We start from the raw sequence: 27,919 nt of genomic DNA, 5'->3' as shown, positions 1-27,919 counted from the left end.
TGTTTCTGTGATTTTTGTTTTCCTGCAGTGTTTTTTCTGTTCTCTACATCTCTAGTCAGCTATTTTTTATTTTTCTTTGTCCATCTTCTCAAACAAAACTATTTTAACAAAGTCATTCTGCCAGGCTTATTTGAATCTCTGAGAGGCTTTGCATTTGCCTTTGCTCCAAGCAAAACTGTATGCTTAGCTGTCTCTTAGAGATATACCTTATCTCTTAATTTAGAGATAACTTCAGAGAGACATCTTAAGAGATATCAACTTTCTCTCATAAGGGAGAAAACAATAATGAAACCTTTGATAAAGGACCTTTGATGAAAGGATATCTTCTTTCCTAATTATTTTCTTTCTTAATTTTCAGTATTAGCATATGAAATGCTCCCTCATGTTAAGATTTACATCATAAGCAGACCTACATGAATCAGTGGACTGCTTTTTAAGGCATCTGTGAAAAGTAGCTGAAAAAAATACTTACAGTAAGTAGTCTTACATTACTATACAGAAGACAAAACAGTTTGACAGGAAAATGTCTTGAGAGTAGCAAAGTGTTTGAGAGACGATCTTACTCTGGCTTAAAGGTAAAACTAAATACAAGTTCTGTCCTCACTGCAGTGCCATAGATCCTGAACTTTCTCATCAGATAAGAGTACAGTGAGAAGTGTTGTTGGTTGGGGGTTTTTTTCTTATCCTTTAGGTGCTTTCTATATTTAGATACAGTTTACAACTTTTGACTTGAATAGGTTGTCATATCTGCTGCCAGGTAGTTATGGCTATAGGGTGTTTTTATAATAGTATTTGTCCCTCATATTACCTTAATGAATACATTAAAGTAGCAAACTGGGAAAAAAAAAAAAAAGTAAAGGAAAAATAATCTTTCATGCAAAACCAAGAGAAGGAATTATTAGGAGGAATTTTCTATCTCAGTTCTCTCCAGGCTGAGGGCAGTTTACTCTTCCTAAAGCCAGGTGAAGAGGGTGAGATAAAAGGGCATCTGAAGTTTAAAGATGGTGATGCTAGAAAGGAGGAGCATTGCCAAAATCTAGTAGGTATGAAAGGACACAAATAAGATAAATATTTTTGAAAGGTTGCTGAGTCTTTACGAAAATGGATGTGCTGTTCAAAGGGACAGAGCACTTCCAATCTGCTCACCCAGGAGGGGTGAATATAGATCCCCATGGACTGCTTCAGGGTTTAAGGCCATTTCCCTCACAAGGGGCACGTGAACAGTTTTGGAGTGGGCCAGGCCACGTTGCATCTGGCATGGTTCTCTAAAAACTCCATGGTCACAGTGACAGGAGGACAGGAGCCAGCACCTTCCAGCCAGGAATAGAACAGCCTGAAGTGAATTTACAAATGCTTTCAAGAAACATCGAAAACTTAGGCAATGGAAAAAAGAAAACTGTTTGTTGCTTTAAGCCTTTGTTCTGCCTCCTGACTTTGAGTGAATAAATACATGATGTTTGTTTAGAAGTGTTTGGGTTTCCCTGCAAACTGAGGTTCTGACAGCTTTCCACAAAAAAGGCTCACTTGCGCCAAATTCAGATGGTCCAGTCAGTTCAATAAATGGTGTAACAAACTGGGAAGGCATAACTAGCCTGAGGTGTTTGCACTGCATGATTCCATGAAGGAGACCAGGAGAGGTGTGCACACAGCATAGGACTTGCACAACTCTACAAGTTGTGTTAGAACATCACAACTTCCATAATTTTTGTAACCTCTCTGCACATGGTCTTGCTATTCATTCAGTTGTTAAATTTTCCATGAACTCTGCTTATATAGCGTATACTCAATGATTGGAATATATACAGCTAAAACAATTAGATGATGACCGTACTATCTCTGTGTGGATTTAAGAAATTTTCTCGTGTCTTGGCTTTCTTCTTAGGTTTTTAGGTTTTCATAGCATAAGCTAAAAATTCCATCCAAATGCAAAGTGTAGGTTGTGGGATTTTGTGCTTTTAAAAAAATATTTTACCTAGTAACTGCTGAAGGACATTTATGAACCTCTCACATAAACTTAAGTGCCTGGTGAACTTGTAAACTTCCGTTTTGCAAAGAGAAGACAACATGCAATAATATGTGTATAGTATCATCTTAAAATAGCCTTTACTTCATATCAGATAAGTTTAGATACGGTCCTTATTCTGTGAACAGTTTTTTGGTTGAACACCATTTCAAGGCTGATTATGCAGTACTGACATGTGCCCTCCCTACCACTGTGGCTGTTGTGTGATTGGCATTTGGAGCATGCTAACACAATAAGCAGAAATATCCTGTTTTTAAGATAATTATTTACAGGACTGTGTTGTATCATTGAGTATTGTGGTGAACATTTAAAATACCTTTTTTAGGGTGTAGTATTTTTTAATGGTTTGCAATACAAGATCCTTTATCATTCATATGCTTGGAGTATGTGTTTTATTACAGTATTTTGAGGCATTTTACAATGTTCCTTGGGGATCCAAATCCTGCAAGTTTGTTTGGTATGTAACAAAATCATCTGTTCTGCACTGTGGTATAAATAACTGTTTATAAGAGAATGCTACTGTAAATTTGAAATTGAAGAAATATGGTACCTTTATCTACACAGTAGAAGGATACATAGTATTTTGGGAGAGACTCACTTAAATCTAGCTGATTTACTAAAAAATGGCACACTAGACAAGTCATTTGCCCACTTTCATTCTTCTTTAATGTATGGAACATCTCTTTCAGTCAGAGACACAGGTGAAATTTAAGTGGTTCGGCAGATTCTAGATCAGAGCTTGAGACCTGAGTTTTACTGCTCAAGAAATAACTCAGAAATAATTATTAGGTAGATAATACCAATACCATTTTAACCTGTAACAAGATAATGATGATAACATAAAAGGAAGTGCTGATGTAAGTAGGGGATTTTATCGCTGATAGTGAAGAAACATGAACCTGCCCAGCGAAGTTGAGAACAAAGTCATCTGGTGCAATGTTTGAGAAGTCTTACTGTGGGACTGCACAACTTGAGAGGTACATCAATTTGATAAAATTTCAAACTTAACTTTCCATTCCAACTTGTATCTCCCAAATGTATAAATTCTTCTGAAGAATGCATAAAAAATGCATTAGACTTCTATATGTTTTCAAGAAGTTCCTCCAAAGCATTTCTCCTTACATTTCCTTCAGAAATGAGAGACATTCAACAAGTCCTACTAAAAAAGGCAATCCTCTATTATCAGAGGCTTTCAAGAACAAATGTAAGAATTTAAGGAAAAACTTTTTTAAGGACTATTCTGTTCCATAATCATTTTATGCACTAAATAATGTAGTAAATGGTTGGACTATTAACAAAGATAATATCATTTGTACAGTAATTGCTGAAATATGAAATATGACCTTCCCTCATACCCCAAAGAATTTATGTTCCTATGACCTACCTCACTTGCATTTTAGGTGCCTATATCCATCATTCTCATCCTCAGGACTCCCACTCAGCAGCTGCCTATTTTGGCAGCACTTATAGTCTGTCCATAGCCATCGCAGGTTTTTACATTAAGGATTTGTACAGATGTGAAATTGAATGTCTGAGAATGCTCAGAAGCTGTGCTGGCTCAACAGAGTCAAGCACCTTACCATCAAGGTTTATTTAAAGGGCAGGTGAAATAAACACCTGCCTATTGTAACAAAAAGTTAAAGTTGGCAAAAAAATCCCCAGTGTTCCAGAATGAAATATTTATTATTCATTGGCAATAATTGTTTCCTGGGGTTTTTTTTAAAAATAAATAATTTTTCTTTTTATTTCATCAGAGAGTTAGAATGCTGATGGGAAAGGTCATAAAAAGCAGTTTTGCTTGTTCTGAAAAAATAGACTAAATGGAGAGCTGTCAACAGAAGTCCCTAAAGTAATACTCTACATGCCTCTGTAGGATTAAAGAAGCTGTGTGGGCTCTCCTGGAGTACCAGCGTTCTCAGACAGAGATACCTGAGGAGCTAGTGATGCCATTAGTGCCATTCTGCACCACAGTCAGAAAAATCTGAGCATAATGTGGGATGGGACACAAGGGTGGAGGATACTGGTTCAGGGACTCATTCGAGAGGAGACATGATGCTCCTTTTACTAGGATAATTTCTGTTTCTTACATTAGTAGGACCAAATACAGAAAGGCTTTTGGAAGGAAGTGCTGGAGAACTGTCTCATCTGTCCAGAATGAATGCTGTAATCTCTAGCCAGTAGAGTTATTTGTTTGTGTTTTCAATGAGTCCCTTTTTTCTTCATCCTCTGCTTCCTGCTCACAACTTCACAAATCTTGAATTATTTTCTGCATAACAATGTGGCTGCAGTGAGAGTATCCCCTTCCTAATCCTTTACAGAAGCCTTTAGTCCCAGGGGGTGTTTGTGTGGGAGGTAGAAGATATGGATTTAATTAAATTTAAAGGCAGTGACCCTTTATATTGAGCTAGTGAATCCCTATCCTTTGTTTCTATTCTGTTATCTAAGAGACAGGGGTATCACTAGAGTGTGTATTTGAAAAGGAAACAGGACAGTAAACAAAGAGTTGCATATGCAGAGAGCAACCCCTTGAGGAAGAGTCTTGTGGGTGCCCTGTGTAGGACCAGTCATGAGGACACAAAGAACAGACCTCAAACAAAAAAGCACTAATTGTTTTGTGTCATAAGAGATATAAGTAGAAAACAACCCATATGCCCAGAGCTAATAGTACCATTTGTATTTACATGTCAGGTGGTGGTTATAGGGGGGGAAGAAGAAAAATGTCAGGTAGTTGCTGAACTTCTACATTGACACAGCTCTCAAGAACTTTCACTTGCTATTCCAGATGTGTAGTAGACTCTAACAGATCATTTGATTTGCATTCAGTTTTAAGACATTTGTCTGTGCCTGGAGTCAGTGATGACAAGCCCTTCAGTTTGCACATGTATGTCCAGGACTAGGAAGAGTTTCTAGCTTTCACATCATTTGTTTCTGTGCCCTAAAATTCATGTCATATTATTGTTATGTAGCATTAAGAAGTAAAAGCTCTGCATCTTGTTTGTAAGAAGAGATACAGATATCATAGTTTGGGTACCAGTTTGAAGCAATAGGGTCCAGTGCTTATGCAAAGGTGTCAGTACGAGCAAAGCTGTAAACTTTCCCTACCTCAAAGCCTCATTAAAGAACTTGAGTTCATTTCTATCAGGGTGGATCTTTATGTAGCTAAGATCTGATCCTTCATAAATGGCCTTGCAATATAATTGAAGATACTACATATAAACTTCAGATCATTATCTTAATTATTATCCCTTATCTAAACTTCCTTCCTTGGTCTTCAGTATATTAGTATTCAACACAAGTATGTTCTAGTTGGATATTAAAAAACTCTTTTAATTGGGAGTGGTGCATTTATCTGTTGCTGGATTTATTTTCCTTTTTTTTTTGGTGGGGGAGTGGGGGTTGGATTTTGAGGTTGCTATTTTAATGCTGAGCTGAGAGACATTTTTTGTTGTCTTCAGAGGTAAATCATAGGTGAAAAATTTTCAGATCATGAATCATATATCTTTGATGTTACTTTGGGGAGTGGTGTGGTCCTATAGAAGTGTGTAGCAGAACTTGAAAGTTGGAATACACATCAGAAGATTAACATGGGAGACTGCAGATGGAACACAGATGAAGGACAGTCCCTAAGTCATAGAGACCTCCCTTCTTGAGGTATTGTCTCTTTCCATGTGATGTTAGGCAAATCTCCCCGTTTATAATAAAAAGTAAGGGTTTTCAGAACATTTTTAGTAAGAATCTAGAACCTTTTTCTTTCCATTGCATAGGTCGTCTAGATTTTGTTGTGTTACTAAAGCTGTATATAAGACAGGTCTTTTGTTAAGATATAAGGAAGAATATAACGTTGAATCTCATTTGGGATGAAAAATTTTCTCTTGTCAAAAGCTATGATAAGATTACTATCTTCTCTTTGTTATTTACTGTCTGGTAGAATTTACTTCATACATAATATTTGTTGTACTGGATGATTGCTAATTTAAGTATTATTATCAGAATGGGTAGACCTTTATTATGGACAGTGCTTTCAATGGTGATGAAAGCGAAATAAGTCCCAAACTGTTATTTTTATTGGAGTGAGCTGCGTCCTTAGTCTGTCATGTCCTAAACCCCTGTTTTACGTTTCTTGAACTGAAGAAATATGTGTATAGGCTATGACCTGTAAGCATTCCCAAAGCTTCAGCTAGGTAGCAAAAGACAAAATGTTTGCACACATATGACAATTACCACTCCAACACTCACCACCAAGACCTGTTTTAACAGAAATTAATGACAATAAGAAGAGTGCCAGATCATTTATGCTTGAAATCATTAACATATTTACTTAATATTAAAGTCGTGTTACCTTTAGCACCTGACTGATATGCTGAATGTGCAACACATTTATTGATATTATAGAGTTGGCGACAAACAACTTTTAAACATCAATGCCCAGAGAAAAATTAAGCAGGAGTTAAAGTGTTTTGTCTTAAAATATGTAGCTCAGAAACAAACAGTTTATTTTGTTTATTTTGATTTACAAAGCCATTCTTTCACATGAGAGGAAACCAGACAATTCAAATCAGTTTCTAAGCCTCAAAAAGTACAAGCTAGATGGAGACTTTATATTTAAAGTTAATTGTGGTCTTATTTGCCCCTGTTTCTTGCAACAAAAGAAACAAAAGTATGTCTTAATATTTTTGCATCTTTACATATCAGAAATTTGCCTTCCCACACTTAAAAAGAAGTGCTGGAAAAGAAGGTTATTTTGATCCCTGGGCCAAGTTCTTTAATGCCAAATCACAGTGTGGAAAGAATGTCTCAGTCCAAGTTATAAATCCTTAAAATGAGCCTTGATGGAAAATCTGGAGTAGTTTCACAGTGGAATCTCCTCAGCTCCATGTGAGGAGCTCTGTTGCTGCTTTGTTAAGGCATATGCCCGCTCCATCCAGGAATGGTCTGGTTGATAACAAGAGTGGCTTATTGTTTGTGAACAAACAAGGAATCAACAAAGCAAGGATGTTTTTCTTCTGCAAATTACTTCATGATTTCCAGTCAGATCTGAGAAGGTTTTTTCTCTGTTCTCCTGTGTTGTCATGGTATTGGTGAGCCACAAAGGAAACCTGTGAAAATTCAGTTCATTTTTCCCTTTACAGAAAACTTACCTTTTCTTTCTGTGGGTTTATTTATTAAAGTGAATGCAGATGTAGTCATGAAACTTATCGTCACAGTGACAAGACATGTATGAGACATAAGATTCCTGCAAGCTTAGAGTACAGGAAGTCTCTCATTCAGGAAAAAGGAATGAGACCCCTGGCATGGAAGGCCATCACTGTTATCCGGATGCCCAGAAAAGTGGAATATGGCTTACTTTTTACCCTTCCTTCTTTGGACAGAAACAAATGTTCCTTCCAAGATCACCTGTTTCTTCCAAGGGAGAGATATCTTTAGCCAGGAGCTGTCAGAGACAGCCACGGCCTAAGTTTGGGCAGTCTTGGATGTTATTCAAGTGTGCATTCACATATAGAAGAAAAAGTGAGTTTCATATGTTTCATCTCAGTTATCTGTATTGGAGAATGCTGGCACTGTCCTTTTGGTCAAATTAATTTCTTCACACATCACCACTTTCAAGACCAAAACATGTGCTCCCCTTATATTTGTCACTACTATAGCATCACACCAGCTTACAGAAGCATGTTGGTGTATGTGTCACTACACAGGACAGTCAGCAGCTTTTTCTATCACATCTTCCCTTTCCCCCATCACTTCTGGGACACATATATGCCAACATTAGCAGGAAGGGTTGCTCTGTAGGGAAAACCAGTTTGGTTCTTAGGAATCAGCATCTCTAAGGTACACATTTTGGGAGTAAGGGTTGCTTGGATTAGTTCTTGTTTTGTTGCGTGGACTGAATGCCGGTTAGAGAATATAGTGAATTCAGCATGTGCTTGAAACTCATGTATTATTCATGTCCTGTATTTTCTCTTACTTTACTAAACAGATGCTGAAATGTACTTTAAAGGTAAAAAATGGATCTGAAAAGAATTTCAAAGTTGTACAACATGCAGTATTTATAACAGAAAGTCTCCAGGTTGGTGGTCTTGGAGGATTGCTCTGTGTGGCACTTGGTATTGTCTCCTGTTAATTCAGGAAGCTCGAGGCCAATATTAATCACTGTGATGTTGCTCCCTTAACAAGTACCGCTTCCCAGCAGCACGAGTCTGCAGAGGAGCAGCTGCCTGACGGGATCCTCTGCAGCTGCAGGATGAATATCTGGCTCCTTCTTGTGGTACTTTATTGCTATTGCACAGGACTGAAGAATAGCTGCAGTAAACCAATAAAATCCCCGATATGATTAAACTGTAAAGCAGATCGGTAAGATTCTTCTCAAAGGATGAATGAGTTATTCCATTCTATAAAGAGTTGGATTTCTAACTGTGCAATATCCAAATTACTTAACAACCTTACACACAAATACACACTCAAAGAGGCTTATGCTGTTACCTTTCATCTGGCACAGATGCATCAAAAGTCTTACCCCCTGTGCCACTGGTGAATATTGGTCTCAAACACATGTATTAAATTAATTCTGAGTTGAGATTTGGGAAGAAATTGGAAGAAAGAGAGCACAGTAAGTCAGTACAAATGTTACTTGGGTGATTAGATCACAAACTGTAAGTGAGACTTGGAAATACAAAACAGCCCCCTTAAAGCTGGGTAAGTCATCTAAAGCTTGCCAGTGATTGTTGAAGAGCATTGTTTCTATTCATTTTCTTAGCTGGGATTAGTGGAGTTTTATTTAATTGTATTTTTATCTGAAAATTACTGAGTAGTGTTGATGGGTACATGCTGCTATTTACAAAATAGAAACGTACTATAGGGATTCCAACATTTTGGTTAATTGGTATGTATCCCTCTAAATTGTTCTCATTTGCTCAGTGGGATTCAGAAACAGAGTTTGTGCAATGTCATTTAATACTCATTTCATTAAATGAAATACCTTGGCTTTCATCTTGACTATAAATTAAATCATTCTAGTTTCATTTTCTGGCCATATATTTTTATGTAAATATTTTTCCTTCTCATGTAATTTGCTCAACATTACAAAAAGTGCCACCCCCAGACCCCAGGTTTACTTTATAGCAGATGAGTTGCAGTGTGTTTTCTATAGTCAGTTAAATCCAGACATAAATCGGATTCTTGATCTGTCTCTTATGACAGTCTAAATGTGAACTATTGTTTTCAAAGTTAGCCCTTTCCCTTGCTAAGTGGAGGACTGAAACTAATAAATTATTCTTTTGCAAACCAGAGAAATAACCTTCAATAATAAAATATTTAAAAGGTCAGATCCTGCCTTCCAGTTGAGTTTTCCTTAATGTAGAGGCAGTGGGAAGAAGAAAGGCATCTCATTGCAATCTAATTCCCTCACCATATTCTAATGTTTGCCCAATGTTTTGCCTAGCTTCTCTTTATAAATACAAGCAGCTTCAGGGACACTCCAACATGTGTTTTACTACCCACAATTTATTAGCCAAGAATAGCTACGTTAAAGTAGAGTTGTGGTCATGCCCTCTCCTCTGGCAAGTCCTCTTCATCAGGGACTCTGGGACTGTTATGTAGGCTCTGATGGGTATTCAACGTCCAGGGTAGGCCACACACTGGAAAACTGACCAGTAAATAGATATCCAGCACACTGGAGAACAACAGAAACAAGTCATCAATCTCTTATTCTACAAGCATGATTTGAACAAGAGTCTATGGGTGAAAAGCTCTAGTGCCATCAACTATCAGCTCGCTCTGATGGCAACATTTTAAGCAGAGTAAATACATTACACTAGAAAATCACATAACCCTTTTATATATTAACAGTGTCATATTTCCACTTTGGCTGACAGGTAAAATTCTAATGTTGGGGCTTTTTAGTAGTTTCATTTTATTTTATTCCAAATTTTTTAAAGGAAAAAAAAAGATTATGAAATATATTGATATAATGCTGACATAGAATAAAAGAATCCTAATGTGCTAAAAAGTACTATTGTCTATTGCTGTGAACCATCAAAATTCAGGTATGCTGCTAGCAACACTTCTTGTAATAGGTAACTTTTCCCTCCATTTCTCCAACTCTCGTTTTCTACAAGATAAAGAAGAAAGAAAAATCTGTGGAAGCTTGCTGTTGCCTACAGATTTCTTTTGACAAATTGAGTTCTCAAAAAAAAATGGAATTCTTAAAAAGCCTCCCCACCCCCACACCATATTACAGGGGCCCCAAGAGGTATTAGGGTGGTATTGTGCACAGAAAAGAGCATAAGAGTGAGAACTGGGGGACAGCATTTCAATTCTTTCATGCTAATCAGTGAAGATAGAGTTATCTCCTAGAGAGTATTCAAAGGACAAGTGATGGGAACTGGATACTATCTGTTTATTCCCACATATCTAGGAATGAAACTTTTTCATATGTTGGACAAATATTTAAATATTTTACAAATATAACCCATCCTCCTAAACAGCATAGAAATCTGTCACAAGGTCTTGGCATAACAGAGTTGGCAGCAACTGTTGTTCTTCCTAAGCAGAAGCATTGGCACATAAGGGAGTGACAGAGGCATACTCTAAGTATGGAAAGCTGTCTTCTTGATAGCAACAGAAGACCATTTTCAGATCTGAAACTCTATATACTGTAGCAAACAAACAAAAATATGCAGAAGTATCCTGATTCATGGAATATGCATTTTCCCACCAAGCCTATTTATAAAACTGTCTGATAAAAAAGCATATAGAAGAAATGATTGCAACTCAGACTATCTGGGTTGTATTCTCAGCTCTGTTTGCCCTCGAGTGAGCCACATTAAAAAAAAAAAAAATCTGCCAAGAAAGCCTTTATACCTCAGTTTCCCCACATCTACAGAAATAATAAATAATAGGGGTGATCTCATTTGTGTCTGGAAAACATGTTGAGCTGATTTAGTGGAAGACATTAACAAAGTGTCATGCATTATTATTGCATTAGGCTGACTGTACTTCTGAAATCCATCTGATGTTTCCCACTTGGCACTGATTGCGGGTGGCAACATTTCTGTATTCATTTTAAAGAGGATGCATTATAGTACTGCCCAATATATAATTACAAGGTTTATGATTAAAGCATTTTCTAAGAAAGGAAGTAACCTGTGAGATTCTTTCTTTTTTTCACATTGTTGAACTACTGTGTTACAGAGTGTATAGTTTCATTACAAATCCTGCCAAGCAGCTCTACTGTTCTTCTTATAGCTATGTGTGAAATGTCGAGGTGAAATTTGTAACTATATTTGGGTATCAGAGTTTATTTCCTCTACTCTCTTAAAGGTTAGAATGACTGGTGGTTCAGGAATGCCAGGGCAAACCGTCGTTAACATGAGCAGGCTGTGCCCGAGCTCGGGTTGCCCCGCTGAATCCTGTTTCATGTTGCAAGCGGTTAAATCCCCCGGCGCTGGGACGGGGCTTGGACCACAAAAACACAGGATCGGGTCTGTTCCATTATCGTGTTGCTGAGACTGGTTCTCCACGTGGCAGATAACAGCAGCTCTTCCATACGGTGTCAGCGGTCAGAGCCTAGTGTTGAAGGCGAATTCTCCCCAGTCAGACATGCCTGTAAAGCAGGGTGGTAGGAGAGGAAGCTTGGAGAGGAAATGAGTAAGTCAGCAGCCTGGCCCAGTGCGTAGATGTAAGGCAGGGTTACTGGAGCAAGCACCGGACCTGGGAGAAAGTGTTGCAACAGCTAACCCTCATGTGTGAGTTTCTGAAACAAACTCATAGAAAATTCTAAAATAAGAGGATTTTGGGGAAACATTACTGTACAGTTACTGCAAGACTAAATGATCTATTACCAGTTCTGAAAAGAGGGGGAGAATGCACAGCTCTTCCTTAGAGGTACTCAGCACCCAATGAAATGGCAGCACCCATAAAAAGCAAACCGTTGCATGAAGTTACTGATTTTTTAATCTTCTGGTCTGCATGATTTTTCTATCCTTTGCAAACTGAGTATTTTCAATGATGATGCATGCTGGGTCTTTATGTTTTCACAAGGAGTTTAAGATCAAATTTCTAAGAAGTGCATATTTACATGGATACATGTAGAGGATGGGATTCTCTATTATATTTGCATCAGAGAATTTAATGTAAAAAGAATATAGTGGCATGTGTACATCCTTAGAATTTCATGTGTCTGTCTACATGCTTTTCATTTTTTACAACTGACTACTGAGCACTTGGGTCCCTGGAAGAATGAGATGAATGAGAAAGGCATCTTATGGGGAAGGGGGGAAACAGAAGCAAGTGGTGATCCCTACAGAAAGAGAGGAAATTAAATGTGACATTCCACTGCCAACTGGGTTTTCGTTTGCTATATTGTCTCCATCAAAAACTCTTCACCTTTTTGGTTTGTTTTAGAATACTTTTGAAGTTAAAAAACTCCTCATTTACCCTGCCTCCTCTCAATATTTTTGTCCACCATTGCATAACTATCAAAGTACAAACCATCAGTAAAGTTTCAGGGCCACTGATGTGATGTGGGTTATCAACATTTGTTAACAAAACACTGCTTACCTTCTTTATGCTTGTCACTTTTAAATTAATAACAAAAGAAAATTATTAAGTGGGTGGGCAAAGTCCATTCTTTTAATACTAGATAACTTGCAAAGCAGGTGCTAGAATGAAATTTCCCTGGCTGCTTAATGGGAGGATAATTCAAATTGTAGTCAAAATTAAAATTGGTACACCAGATTATGTGTGGGTGTGACAGATGAAAAAGAAAATGCTTAGTAAAGTATTTTTATTTGTAATGTGAAACTAACCTAAAATAATATTAGTGGGTATTTTGTATGTTCCAGTGGATCAGTTTCACTGGAATACAAAAAATAGTTCTGCTTATAGTAATAGTACAGAGAATGTTTCTGAGACATTACTTTAGAAGAATGACTGAAGTTGAAATACTTGTAGTAGGGAATACATGATGCTATGGGTGTAGTATGTGTCTTTTATCATCATGAGTTCATGTTGTTCTAAATACATGTTCATACAGTCTTTAGAGACTCCACATTAGCATTTATTATATATGGTTATGTAGTTGAAGAAATACCCTCTTAGCTACCGTGGGCTTTAAACAACTTTTTAATTGAGCCTTTCATGTCACTCAGCAATAATAGGGAAAAAAGAGTGTCAGTGAAAACAGGTGACTGAAGCAGACTTCTGAGACTTCTGGGTGCAGCAGGGAAATTTAAGGCTCCATCTAACAGCAGCATTTTTTGTCTATGGGAAAGCTGAATCCACTTCCACTATTTAACGCTGTGGAGTTATCTAAAGTTTTAAAGCTGTCAGGAGAGCTATGACAAACCAGCTGGTGATCCACCTGCAGGAATATGGGAAGAAATAGAGTATACCAAACAATTCTCCGTCTCTTTTAATGAAAAGGGAGAAAAGATGTGATAAAGATACTCAGATAGTGAAGGAGTCCTTAGTATGTGAACATGTACTGGGTGGTGATACTTTTGCTGGGTGAAAAGTAGATGTTGGTCTTCTGGGTAATTACCCAGGGAATTGCATCTATTTTCTCATCTGAGCCTGGCTCTGTCACAGATTTCCTTGGTGAACTAAGCAAGTAGTTGATAGCTTTGACCTCTGTTTTTCTGTTCACAGAATGGGATTCTGACCCCTTCCTCCCTAGGGTCTATGAGGTTAAATAAAAGAATGTTTATAAAGTGAGCTCATATTTTTTTATGAAAGAGGTGCAGTTTCAACATTTTCGAAAAATAATCTCAGCAGGGAAAGAACCTTAGATATTATATTTAATTACACAGTGGTGCTGTTGTACATACATGCTGTCTCTCAGTGGTAACATCCCACAGTAGCGGGAGGGTCTGTACAAGTCCTTTTTCTGGGGTGGGGAGAGAGGCCATGGATATCCCATGAAAGGCCAGCACTGGCTGTCAGGAGCCACTGATACCCTCTAGCTGTGTGACACCTCTGCACCAAGCTTCACCAGTCCAAGCTACCTCTGCCTGCTGGGACACCCCGGGATGGTGTGAGCACCTCTTGGGGTGCACTTTTCCTTCGGTACATAGGTGAAGGTGTCTGTTCCTCTTATTTCTTCATAGGTGAACCTGGTTCCCAAATGCTTTCTCTGTGTACATATATGCCTTATGAAATACCTTCAACTTCTCTCTTCAACATCCCCCCTTCCTTATTTTGGAGGATGTGTCTCAGCTGGTCCTTTCCAACCTTTTGTTGATAAGTGCCACTTTTACGCTGCCTGTTGCTGAGTATTTAGTGCTGCTCAGTCTCACCCTTCCCCCCTCCTCTTTTGGCGGAGAATGGATGCAGCATATTTCCAGAATATATACTCTAATTCAAGCGATGAGACTACTGTACATCTGGTGCTCTCAGTCTCCTCTGTGCACGTTACAGCGTGCTGAACCATAGGCGAGGGGACAAATGACCTGTCCCTACGTGGCGGGACATGGTGATTACTGCAGAAAGTGTCACGGAGGCATCGCTGGGTGAGGAATCACCAGTGACAACCCGATGAACTCTTACCAAAGCACAGGCACATTATCTCCATTATCACTTTCTCTCAGGCAGTCCCAGAGTGTGAAAGTTGTTGGTGGGGCATGCATAGAGGTAGAAACACGGTGGGAGGTAGAATTGCGGTAGAGGTGACTGATTTACGACAGGAGTTTCCTTTACAGTCATAAGGGGAATTTTGCTTGGTCACAGCAAGTTTGAACCCTCATGAAACAGCCTGAATCATTTGAATTTAAAATAAAGCAGAATGGCAGGGGGAGGGGCAGGGCGGTTAAAAAAAAAAAAAAAAAAGGGACAAAAAACACACTTTAAAAATGTTTCCTTTGGTGCTGACTTCTTAACTTCTTAAATGGGAATGTGATCCAGAATAGTCCTGGTGTGCAAGCCAACATTTGTTTTAAGGGTTTTTATTGTCTTCTTTTCTCTCTTCCCCCTCTCTCCCTTGCCCTCCCCCTCTGCTCTGCAGATTTACACTGACTGGGCTAACCACTACCTAGCAAAATCTGGCCACAAGCGGTTGATCAAGGATTTGCAACAGGACATTGCAGATGGAGTTCTGCTAGCAGAAATCATCCAGATCATCGGTAAGACCAGGGTTGAGAAAAGCACTGTGAGCTGACTCCTTGCATGGGGGAGTATATAATTCAACTTGAATGTATTTAACAATAAGATGAACCCTGAATAATACAATTTGACTGGGTCCATATGTCTCTGATATTTGTGTGGTTCATCCTTGTCTTAATTAAAAAATATGTTTATGTGAGCATGTTTGGAAGTGGCTGTTTAACCATACTTTAAATGGCCAGAACTGTATCGTACACACTTTGAATTGTCAGAAATGAATGCTCCATTAAACCATATGTCTCCCATGTGTGCATTTTGTTAGTTGGAGTGGCTCATACTTTCTGGGATGCCTTGAAACTGTATCCTGACCCTGCAAAGACAATTGTGGAAGATTTCATGTCAGCAGTTATTTTGCAGGGGCTGAAGAATTAGCAGCGACCTCCTTCGCACTTCCCCCTTTGCATGATTTGGCATGTGGAAGCAACTGCTGCTAACAAGAGTGTTGTTACTGTACGACTGAGCTTTACTTAGAAAGGAGCTCTGTGTCAACAAACCCCTGTGCACTTTATTATTGCTGTGTCTTTTCTGCTCTTTTTCTGTTTTGGTTTTTTGTTGTTGTTGTTGTTGTTTGGTTTGGTTTTTTAGGGTTTTTTGTTGGGGGTTTTTTTGGCCAGGGGTTAGAAAGGAAAGTTTTATCTCATTGTTTACTTCTTATTTTCTCCTCACTGTTTTTGTTTAGCAAATGAAAAGGTTGAAGATATCAATGGCTGTCCCCGGAGCCAGTCTCAAATGGTAAGAATAAAATATATTTCTAGTTTGTGTTGGCACCTCTGCACTTTTCTAAAATGCTTTTTAATAATGACTTGTTTAGACTGTGAATATTCTGTCCCACATTTACCATAAAGTCCTAATTCTCATATAGTGTTCCTCGTACTTTTTTTTTTTTTTTTCCCCCACATGTGCTTAGTGTTTGTAACTTCATTTCTGTGCTTGCTAACTTTGTGACTTGAGGTAACCCAGCAGCAAAACTTCATCACTTGTAATTAATCCAGAGCTGCTTTAGCAGCCTTGTTCTTCTGATGATTCAGATAATTTCATTTAACTTCATTTTTAAGGGCAGTAGATCCAAGAACAAAATTTTAAGTGGAGTCTTTGTGTCTGGAAAACTGGTTTGATGAACAAGACTTGCCAAATTATCTTTGAATATAAGTAGCCTTTTGGTTTGTCCACTGTAAAGTCCAGTTAGATGCACTGACTTGAAGACTTTCAGAAATAGCACTTCAGTCATATAGCTCTCTGAGCTATAGCTGGCAGCTGCTTAAAGGCATTTTAACACTCTCAGGCAAGAAGCATGTTGTGACTGTGATTCGTATGGAGTCTTCTTAATCTTTTACTGTGTTTATGGCCAGTCAACTACATTTAATAAGATAAAGCCTCCTTAGCAGGCTGTGGAACTGACAGGTACAAAATCTGAGACTTAGTAACATCACCATGCATTTACTGAAGCATTTGCACTTCCAGTCAAGTTCCCCCATGCTGAGGACTTTGCCTTTCTGTTCACATCCAAATAGCATGTGAATAAGGTGCATGATTCAGTAGTGGGCAAGGATTTTTTAGTATAATGAATTTGGATGAGATAGTAAACTGCTGAGGCTGGGTTTAACAAGTGAAATGAAGAAGAAAAAAAATTGCATTTATTCAGTGCATTTTTTAAAGGAGGAAGGTATTTGCAACTTTTTTTCTACAAAGCTTCAAAAGGTAAGAGGAAAAATTTTGAGTATCAGCGAAGTGAGTAATTGGGTCTTTTGCTTCTTACTTTTCAAAAAATGTGCAGGTTTAGAATAAGTTTTTTTCTCTGGATTTCAGGCTTTTTGAAACAGTCCATAGTAAGAATATGCAATTTCCTTAATAATAGTTATTATTTTAATTACTCATATTACAGCAGCACCTAGTGGCCCTGGCTGAGAATGTTGGGAACTCCAGCATGGAACTCTAGTATTACACACAGATCAGGAGATAATCACCCTCTACTTTAATCACATTAAAACCTGCCATTCCAGACAGTCAAGACAAACAAGAAGAGACAGAAACACAGAAAAGTGATATGATTCCTGAGGTTATCTAAGTGATTAGTGACCATCTAGGATTGCTTAGGGACCCACCACTCTGATGTCTATCGAGCTTCATTTCCGTGAGAGAAAGCCAAGCTGCAGAGAGAACTATTCACTTTAGCAACGTTTTCATCTCCAAAGTGACATTTGTGTACGTTGCCTGTTGATAGGTAAATCTTTATGTGATATAGGGATTCTGGATTTTCTTCTAGTTCTGCTGCAGTTATGGGGGAAGCATGGTTAATGCATTCCCATGCTGCAGTAGTACCTGTGGGAATCTCTTTGTGGCCATCTTCCTCCCCCTGTAAGCACATCTCTCAGTCAGGCCAAAGATTATGTCTTAGGTGCTCTGGGTCTCAAACCAGATGCTTCAAACACTCCTGTACATAGTCGTACATCAGTATTTGCACAGTGCTAAAGTGTCACATTTAGCCACTTTAACTTGATAGAAATAGAATATATTTTTTCATCCTTTTATTTGATCTCTTCATTGTATTGTTTTATCTCTACAGTCTGATGAGATCATTTTCCTGCCTTCTGACATACTGATTTTACACTGCTGATTTCTTTGACTGATCTAGGAAATTTAAAATGTACTGAAGTTAAAATAGTTCAAACATGTCAGCTTTCCTCTCAGGGCATCTCAGAGACCCCAGCTTTTGAGTCTGCTCTCCATTTGTTTCCTTTGGGTTGTGCACTGATCTAGCCTCGCTGAACACACCATCTTATCGTATTTTATGGAAATTTCCCTTGACAGTGCTCAATTTTGTTAGCCCACTCAGTTAATGATAAGCCAATTCTCTTCTTGTAGCAGTTTTCTCTTGGTTGTTTGTGACATGCAGAAAAATATGTAAGAGTGGTCAAAGCTAGTTTACATGTTTGACATATGCCAGTATGTAGCATTGTGTCCTGTCAGGATTTGTCTGCCATCAGCCATCAAATCAGCAACAGTAATAATATTCCTATAGCATGTTTATTACCATTCATTCACTACTTCCATTTTAACATTTTAAATTAATAAACCTCAAGAATCCTACCACCCTTTTCTTTCACATGTGTTTTCATGATCCTCGCTCTCATAACTTGCAATTAAGGAGAAATGTTTTCTGTATTAATCTGTCACTTGATACCCTTCAGAGGAGGTGATGTCTAAGACATTTTATTAGCTTAAAGGAAGCTAGAGAGCACTGACATGGATTGTCCTCTGCTGAAAACACTTCATATACCCTGTAGATAATAGTGATATCAATTCATAATTAATCACTACTAATATTCCCAGATTCTGTTTCACTCACCATTTGGTTTTCTTCTTGCCAATGGCTTCATCTTTCAAGTTATATTTAAGGCATCTCAATTCAGCTATTGCCGTAATTTGTAAACATATTTTAATGTTTATTTTAAATAGGTGTAAAATGCTTTTTTTTTCGTTTTCTTTTAGTTAGATCTAATGCAATGTCTTGCATTAGCACTCTATGCTCGTCTCAGCAGAGATATATAAAGTACTTGTAGACAAGTTGAACTGGCTCCACAGGTCCACATTCATAAAAATTAACACCTGTGAACCCCAACAGCATCCAGTTTCAACATAGTTAGCTTTACCAGGATCCTCGTGACTGTCATTATGCTTACACATTTGATGTTACACACAGAATTTGAGAACCTGAGATGTACTGGGGAATAAATTATTTCATATTCAAATCTCTGAAACTTTAAATAAATGAAACTTGCAAGAGAATTGGCAAGATTTATTTATTTACGGTGTAAATCTAGTGTGTTAAAAAGATTCTAGTATTTCTTATGAATGATTTTTAAGATAATTAACTGTATTATAACATACATTGTCTGTCTACAGTGTCATATAGAGTCTTCTGCTTGTCTTGCCTATTTTTTTCTTTACATCTGTGCATTCAAGGAGGAATATGGCAGTTGAGCTTTTTTTTCATCATTTATTTCAATCCCTTCAATGTAAAAAATTACCACATTCATTTCTATCTTTTCCTTGTATGAATTACTATAAGTCTATCAATTAAGAAAACCTAAAATCATCTTTATTTAGAAGATAGTGGTCTTTCAAGGGCTTACTTTTTGATACAACCAAAAGATAATTCCTTTCTGCTTCTTTATAACCCATTATTTCTTTAATTTCTGTTGTAAGTTCCCCCATCATTAGAAAAAGCATGATAGTGCATGGGTAGAAAATACGTTATAACGCTTTTCTCTAATGGTCTAAAGAGGAAGAATTCAGATTTTTATTTTTCTTCCTGAACAGAGTAAAAATGTACTGGAAGATCTCCAGTGTTTTGTCTCTAAACAGATCATATTGAACTTATAGTAAGAGCACAGAGTATCGAATTTAATCCATCCTGGGGCTGTCAGAGGAAATGCAAGAGAATCAAAAAGTGTTAAACTGAAAATCTTTTTATGGTGACATTTGCAGTATTGTCCTTAGAGAATTTTACAAAACTAATGTTTCTGTTCTTTCCTCATGTAGTCTACGATGCTTTCAGCTGCATAAATAGTAAAATAAATTCAAAGTTGCCAAAAATTTTTAGTATATTGTTTTTCGAGTTGATTTTTCCTTCAGAGATTGATGTTGTCTTATTAGCTGGTTTTTTTTCCTTAGAATTTTCACTCTTGCTACTTCCCATGAGAGCTGTCTATGCCAGTACACATCTATGAACAAAAGCCTCCTTAATTGTAGTTGGTAGCAGGGGTTTTCTCAGAGTTATTAAAGGGCTGGAGAGACCCTTCTTATTAAAAGGCTTCTGATGTAGTTGCATGCATTTAATGAAGACTGGTTTTCATTTTGTCAGTCTTATCTTTGACACAGTTTTCCACTGGTTTATATAACCAAAGGTATGCTTCAAAGGTAATTTTTATGGTTTAGGATACAGAAATGCTGCAGTCCAACAGAGGGAGTTGCGTTCAATAAAAATACAGGTCTTGCTTACCACATCCTGGAAATCAGGGAGTTGGAAAAGGTGTTGGAGCTGTGGCACATTGCCAAATGGATATGAACATTTAATAAAAGCTGTAGTTAGCAGAGCTGACACCATCTTTGGGTGAATAGTAGTATATCTGTTAAAAGTGGGAATCAGTATATGTACAGAACTAATAAGATCATTTCTACATTGTACTTGATATCATTAATAATTCCTTTAAAATGATGTTAATAAATTAGAAATGTTTCAGAAAAGATCCACAAGAATGCCAGCATTTTGCTTTATTCTATGATAGTGAAGAAAAATTGTGTACTTTAGCAAGAAGAAGGTGGACTAAGTGAATCAGTCTCTTCTTAATGAGGGAACATTTTTGTGATAGAGAGAACTTTCTATGACATAGTTAAAAAAGTGTGTGAAGCCTGAAGCTGAAGTAGGACAAAGTGACCATGTCTATACTGGTAGACATTGATTTGTAATTTATTGGGTAGATGTGCTTTGTCATGTTCCTGTTGTCTCACAAAAGCCCCTGGCGGCTCCCTCTCTGCTCATGTGCTTGGGTTTTTCCTCCAGGGAAAGCCAAGGTTGCAAGTGGATGAGATTCATGCAGATCTCTTCTTAACAGGTAGTCAGCCTATGGACAGGATGAATAGGTGGACACTGAAACTGCTAAGTGTGCCACAGAGTATACTGGCCCTACAGTATGCATACATCCCTTCAGTACAGACACCTGTTTTCAGTCTTCCTCTGACAGGGTTGTGCTGGGCAGACACTATTGAGTAGCATCCCTTGATATCCAGGAATGTCAATATCCAAGGACAAAAATATCAGCATTGCATTCTGTGTCTAAAATTTGTTTGTGAAAAACAGGATAATTTTGTATTAAGTAAGCATTACAGGTTCTGCTAAGACCCATAGAATTCCATATGAAAATCTGTGGGGTATGGTTACATGGAGCTCTTTGAGGATGGGGAAGCCTGAAAATTTCATCCCTATGCTCACTGTCAAGTGGGCCCACATGTGAGCTCTTTCTGTCTGCATAGTGTTGAACCGTGTAAGAATTTTCTGGCTTTGCTGGTGCAGTTGTTGGTGAGATTGGAGGTATGGATTCAAGGTATGCTTTCTGTGTTTTGGAGCAGCTCCAGGTGATCCTTTCACAAAAGAGTGACACGTTGAAATGTATAGATAATTTTGTCTAAGTGTAGAAATATGGTCCCTTCCAACTGGAAATTCAGTCTGAGTTTTTAAAACTAATCCAAGCTCCTTTCTTGTTCAGGACAGTTTCTTCCCGCAGTTCCACCTGTGCGAATTTAAAGCCTTTTGTTTAAATTCAGACTCTCACCCCATGGCTATCAGCGGGTCTTCACAGATTTCATGACTGGCTGCTATGAGAGTTTTGTGAAAATACAAGGGAATAAGAGACTCTAGTTTTCTTAGCTGTGTAGGCTTGGTGTGCTTAAATGAAATGTAACACAAGACAGTAGTCTCATTGCTGTATTTCCATTGTGCATGCTTACATACTTAGTTTTCAGAAATTATGTGAATAGCCTGAAGTAAAGACAGCTCTGTTTTAGGGAGGATGCAGTTTGCATAAGAGATAGGACAAGGCCTGAGAAAACAGCCTTAGTTGGTACAAACCTCTGTTTAAAAATGTAGTCAAAAGGAATGGCTTCTCACAATATGAGCAGGACAGAGTCAAAAACTCATTTCCCTGTCCTCTGTGGTAGGTTAGGGATATATGGGATTTGATAGTGGAGTAACCTGAAGGAGGATAAAAAAATTAAGTACTTTTCTAAAAGGATGACAGTTTCACAGCATGATGTCTAGCGAAGTGATCTCAGTAAAGCCAGAGAAAAAAATAACGAGGTCCTGTGAGAAGTTTCCTGTGTTTATAGACAGGAAAACTCATTCTTTTAGCTGCACTACATAGAAAGAATTTGCAAGACATAATCATAGCTTGGGTGTTTGGGGGAGAGTAGACTTGAAGAATATAATATGCCCAGGTACTAGGTAGAGGACTGTGTCAAATGGATCAGGGGAAGATTAAGAGTTTTGCTTACATTGGCAACTTGTTAGAAAGATTATTTTGATTTCCATGAGAGTATTCAGATCTGGAACAGAGAAAGAGACAAGATTCTCCTTCCAGTGACATTGCACCTGTATTCTAGATTATTATAATCCAGATCATTGGTTATTTGGAATGCCAACATCAGGAATGTACATACTTGTTTTTCTTTGCCAGAGAAGTTTTCAATGTACAGCATCAAAATCTGCACATTGATACCTTTACCTTTTGTACACAGCATGGGTACAGCCATGAGAAGGCTGGTAAACATGATTCCTTCTCCAGCCTGTCAACTTCGTGGCAATACAGATCGCATGACATATCTTTTGCCTTCTCATGTGCACTTAGCGTGGGAATTTACAGTATCATCTTAAAAATCCCCTCTGCTCTGCAAGTCTCCCTCTCTGCCAGGCACGTTATAAAGGGCCTGGTCACACTGGAGATGAGCAGTCATGTCTGTGTTAGAACTTTCTTTTATGGGCTTCCTTGGGTAAAGTAAAAGACTTGTTACCTCTTGGAGCAGACCCTGCTCCGCCTTAATTAAAAGTCCACATTTGGATTTCTGTTCCCATTGATAAAGTCAGAGTTTGGACAACAAAATAGATCAAAGGGCTCCAAGTTGTTCTTGATAACTGCCCATATTGCCCATAACTTCATGTGGCCTCAAGACTGGGTGTTATCCAGAGGGGAGTTTTATGAAGACATTTTGCCTTCAGTGTTGCTGAGCCTGTCCCTACATGTTACCCAGCTCCCATCAACTGCAGCTCTTCCTTGGACTTTGTAAGTGGTGGCAGGAAGTATCACACTCCCCGTTCTAGGAAGAATTTCTCATGGTAATGTGCAGCTTATATGTCTTTTGGTGTCCCTCCTCCCCAAGGATTTAATTACCAGTTAATTCTGCATTTCTGAATCCAGCTCTTGTAGTTTGTCAGAGTAAAGCCTCATGCAATTTTTTTTTTTTTTTTCCCCAAGATTGTGGGTAAAATACCCATTGGAGCCACAGGGATGACAAATACTTCTTTTCACAGTCTAGTCTCTTCTATCTTGCAACAGTGGCAGCTCTCGACTGAAGAAGGCAAAGCCGATAGAGGTCCATTATGAAAGGATCTAAGCAGATGTTTATCTCTTCAGGAAACGACACTCCTCGACATGATACATATTCAGATTTCCGATTTTCTGATGGTAGTTTCAAGTAGACCCATACAATTTTTTACTTAACTAGCTATGTTTTCTGAGAGTCCTCACTAGGTAGGTGATTTACATTCAACTTGTGCCTTTACTGGGATTCCCAGGAAAGTGCTTAAGACTGTCGTAGCCAGGAGCATGTCTTATCTATCCTTCTGAAGATGTTGTCTTGGACAAGTCCTCTCATTTCCTTGGTAGGTCCAGAGCGTGATCTTCCCTTTGTGAACCAACACTCTTCCCCAGTGACTATCCTCAGCTGTTCCAGGGAAAACTTTCTTGGACATGTTTGACACATACAGCCACTTGCAATCAACTTCAGAGTATTTACAATTCATTTGGCATTCACTGAGTGTTCAAGCTGACTCTCTCATTAAGGTCTCCCATATTTCCTTGGTTGATGATAGGAATGTAACTACTAGGATACAGTTTAATTTAGCTCTGCTCCAGGTTTATAGGGCCCTGAAGCTTATTGCTGAAGCCTGAGAAATCCTGTGACATACAATTCATGTCATGTCCTGGAGATCAAAGTCGTAAAAAATTATTATCAAGCCTTCTACACATGTATTCATGTCATCATCTAGAAATAATGGGGATGACAGCAGTATGAGATCTCCTTCCATGTGTGGGAAAGTGGCCACTGTTGAACCAGTATACTGAGCACGAGGTCATACCTGAATGCTTTTAATTTGCTCAGGGCACTTAACATTTTGGAGAGTGAAATAAACCCTTTCAAACTCTTGATTCATAAATGATAAGTGCAGGACAAAATTTTAGAAACTGACCTTCAGGACCGGATTCTTCCTCTTTGTTTTAGACATCAACAAACCCCTTTTATAAACTTGTTTATGTCTTTTAGGGACCCATGGCTCTTCTCTGTAACACTGCATACCATAGAATTTAGCATTTCTCTGGCTAACAGCAATGCTTGTAGGTATATCTAAACTGTAAATATACAAATTGATAATGCAAATTGAAGAATAGTTGCAGGAAGTAACATCTCTATAAATGCAGAAATTGTTTATTTTCTGTATGCAGATGTAATTAACTTGACATAAAGACTAGAGTAAAAATGAAAATGAGATTATCAAAAATAGAAGTGTGTGGCACCCCAAAAGAAAAAATTAAAGGGAATAATAAGGGTCCATGTAAGGTTAAGTTATGGAATAATTGGGACAATATGAATGAAAGGAATAAAGAAAGGAAAGAGGATAGAATTTCTGTAAGGCTGAGATTAAAGATGTTAATATTAAAGATGTTTGACATTCAAGGATGAAAAAATTGGAATTCTTGTTCCAAGTTTTGCTGAAAAGAGGTTATTAATGTTATTAACAGCCAGTTTGAGTAAGATGACAGGCAGATTGTTTTAACTGAAACTGACAGAGCAGGAATTCCGACTGCTTTTGTGAACAAACTCTAAAATTTATAAAAACTAGAAACAGAAGAGAAAATATAGATGGGACAAGAGCTAGACAGACAAGCAGAATAACAGTTGGCTTTTTGTGAGAGACCAAACATGTTTTTATTGTGCAGGAAAGAGGAAGCTGAGGAAAGGATGGGAGAATGGCTGCAAGTGTTAGATCTAGTAGAGCATAAAGGATAAGAAACTTCATCCATCCTGCCTAAGAATATTACAGGCTTGGAAAGGAAGGGCAGGAAAAGGCAGCCAGATCATCATTTTTCTGATATGATTTGATTCTAGTTTAACTTTTCGTTAGACCTCTTTGTTCTGTACTGAAACAAGCAGTCCTCTTTTACATCCAGAGAAGATCTGAGAACATTAAAAGAACCACAGGATTTATGACAGCCCCTCTTCACAGAACAGCTCAGAGCTACTCACTCACATCAGGCAGTGAGATGCATATTCCCCTGAGTCACTTGCATTTGACTGTCTGAAGTTGTAAAACAAAATGCCACAGGAACACATCCTGGGTATTATTCTTCTAGGCTGGAAGAAGTACATTATTCATTAAATGTAAATCATTATTAGCCTTTTTGTTTAGGCTTAAAAATTCCTTGTCCTAGTAATGTGTGGAATCACATAAGTCTAACTCATCTAGATGTTAATGAAATAATCATGTCATAAAAAGTACTTATACCGTGATGATATCAGTATCCATGAAATCTACTGAGACGTTAGGTTAGGGCTGGGTTTGCTTGGTTAGGGCAGGAATTAGGGTTATGCACATTTTGCTTCTGTTGCTCAAGATTGCTGAACAGAAAAAGATCTTTCCATTCCTTACAATCAACTATTCTCCTTCACACCCCACACCCCACACCACCACCCGCCCCCAGCAATTCCTTGAAACCCCTGTTCCTTTAATCTATATCTGGAATATGCCAGTAGCTCTATGCCACTGAGGCATGTCCATCACACCCATCTCTTCTCCCCATTCCTAAATTGTGTTTGTCAGGAAGGTCATTCGATCAGAAACTGTATTGGGAGATATGCAGAGATGAAATATTTAAGTATGCTTGTGACATACACTTCAGAATATTTATTGTTTGAAGTATTTATTGTTTGAAGAGATGTAGTTGACAGTTTCCCCATTTTTCCCCATCTGTAGTTAGCTTTCTACACTCTTCAGTTTTCTTTTGGGTTTTTACAATTATTATTTTTTTTTTCTCAAAAATGTCATGTGAACATTCCCTAAGCTTTGGAGTTGATAAAATATATATTTGTGATACAGATGCTTAAACAAAAGAGACAATGAATAAATGGCCTTGAAACCTCCATTAATAGAAATGCACTGAAAAGTCTTAGCACAAACATGCAGTTAAAATACATACACAGAATCTCTCTATGACATGTATTTTGGAAAGCACCTGCTGGTTATAGTCACTAATATATATTTCCCAGATAGCAGCAGCAGGATTACAGTAAATATGTGTGCTTCATGATGGTGTATTTTTATCATCTTCTATAGGGAGAGTATGTTATAAATACTAGGAATGTCTAGAATGTTTACTGGATTTAAAAATAGAGAAGAAAGTGCGTGATGTTTAGCTGAATAGAAAAAATACATATTTAAGCTGTACAAGAAAATAAACAATGTCTCTGAAGTGGTTTTATTTTACAGTATGTCCAAACAAGGCTTTTTGGTAATTTTGAGATTTTGTCAGCTTTCTAGATTTTTATCAAATGTCTGATTATTTTGGAACTGTGGCAAAAAGCCAGTTCTCTTATGGTTATAGCTGAGGACTTCTATTTAAAGATTTTCTAACCACTCCCTTTACAATACTTCTGCTTAAACTGTCTTATAATTTTGTGTACTGTATGTTAGTTAGGAAAGGTTATTGCTCCACGTCTGGGGAGCCTTGAATATCCTCAGAGAGGCAGACTTTTCACAAAAGATCATTGCTTAACATGGAAGTGGAGTCCCAAGGTCTCTCACATCCTTCTTCCTAAAATAATCTGCCACTGCCTGTCTTGACAAAGGTGAATTCTGCAGCTTCAGTAACATGCAAAACTCTAAAGAAGCAATGTGGACCTGTGTTTCAGTGTGTAGTACACACACATGGACATGCATCCATGTGAAGTACATTGTGTAGTTCTGATCAACCCCCAATGATTTTATTCACTTTGAAAGTCATTTAAGCCACTCTCCCTGCCTCTCATTTGTGAATGAAGATTCATGGGAGCTTGAAAATTCTGGGAGCTCTGATGAACCTAGGACAATAGGTAATGGCCTCAAATTGTGCCAGGGAAGGTTTAGCTTAGATATTAGGAAGCATTTCTTTATAGAACATGTTGTTAGGCGTTGGAATGGGCTGCCCAGGGAGGTGGTGGAGTCCCCATCCCTGGAGGTGTTTAGGAGTCGTGTCGACATAGCGCTGAGGGATCTGGTGTAGTTGGGAACTGTCAGTGTGAGGTTAATGGTTGGACTGGATGATCTTCAAGGTCCTTTCCAACCTAGATGATTCTGTTGTATTTTCTGGACATCTGTGAGAGTCTGAGATGGCTGTTCTTCTACAGTGTTGCCAGAGCTACTACCTCTGTTCCTTTGGATCAGTCCAGATTAAGTTTAAAAAAGAGGTACTAGATGTATTTTGAGATTTTAGCATCAACATCTGCAAACAATAATTGAGGGAACACACTAAGTGTGAATATCACCATCTTTTATTTTGGGAAGACATTTTAACGGAGATAAAGGAACTGTGCAAGTGTCCATAAAATGCTCTCTGTGGCGTAATGTGTAAAGCAGCAGAGGGTGCCAGAAAGCAACAAGTTGTGGCTTCCATTGTAATAATGGAAAAGGAAAGGGATTGTAACTAGCAATGTTAGGGTGGAACAGAGTTTGCATTGTGAATTCGGCTACAGAAGGGAGGGAAGAAGACACACGTCTTGTAATTTTAAGCACTTACATGTGCTTAAAGTTACAATAAACACTGTCCAACAAATTGTCAAGCTTTTGGAGGTATTGTGTGGTACGTGATGCCTAGGTGACACTGCTTGTCACTGAATCATCTTTTAGTGGCTATATATACCCAGTATTTCAAAGCTTGG

The 27,919-nt window shown here is 38.0% G+C and overlaps 1 protein-coding gene across 2 annotated transcripts in view; it reads left to right on the top strand.

Annotated features, from left to right (window-relative positions):
- The window catches only part of NAV3 (neuron navigator 3), a 270,447-nt gene that overhangs the window by 63,011 nt on the left and 179,517 nt on the right, over positions 1-27,919 (top strand). For both annotated transcript variants that reach the window (XM_074902825.1, XM_074902824.1), the window contains exons 2-3: positions 15,018-15,135; positions 15,855-15,907. In XM_074902825.1, the coding sequence (XP_074758926.1) occupies positions 15,018-15,135; positions 15,855-15,907 (171 nt within the window). The remainder of the gene's footprint in view (positions 1-15,017; positions 15,136-15,854; positions 15,908-27,919) is intronic.

Source organism: Athene noctua, chromosome 3 (assembly GCF_965140245.1).
Source record: "Athene noctua chromosome 3, bAthNoc1.hap1.1, whole genome shotgun sequence".
Taxonomy (NCBI): domain Eukaryota; kingdom Metazoa; phylum Chordata; class Aves; order Strigiformes; family Strigidae; genus Athene; species Athene noctua.
This window is presented reverse-complemented; position numbering and strand designations above follow the sequence as displayed.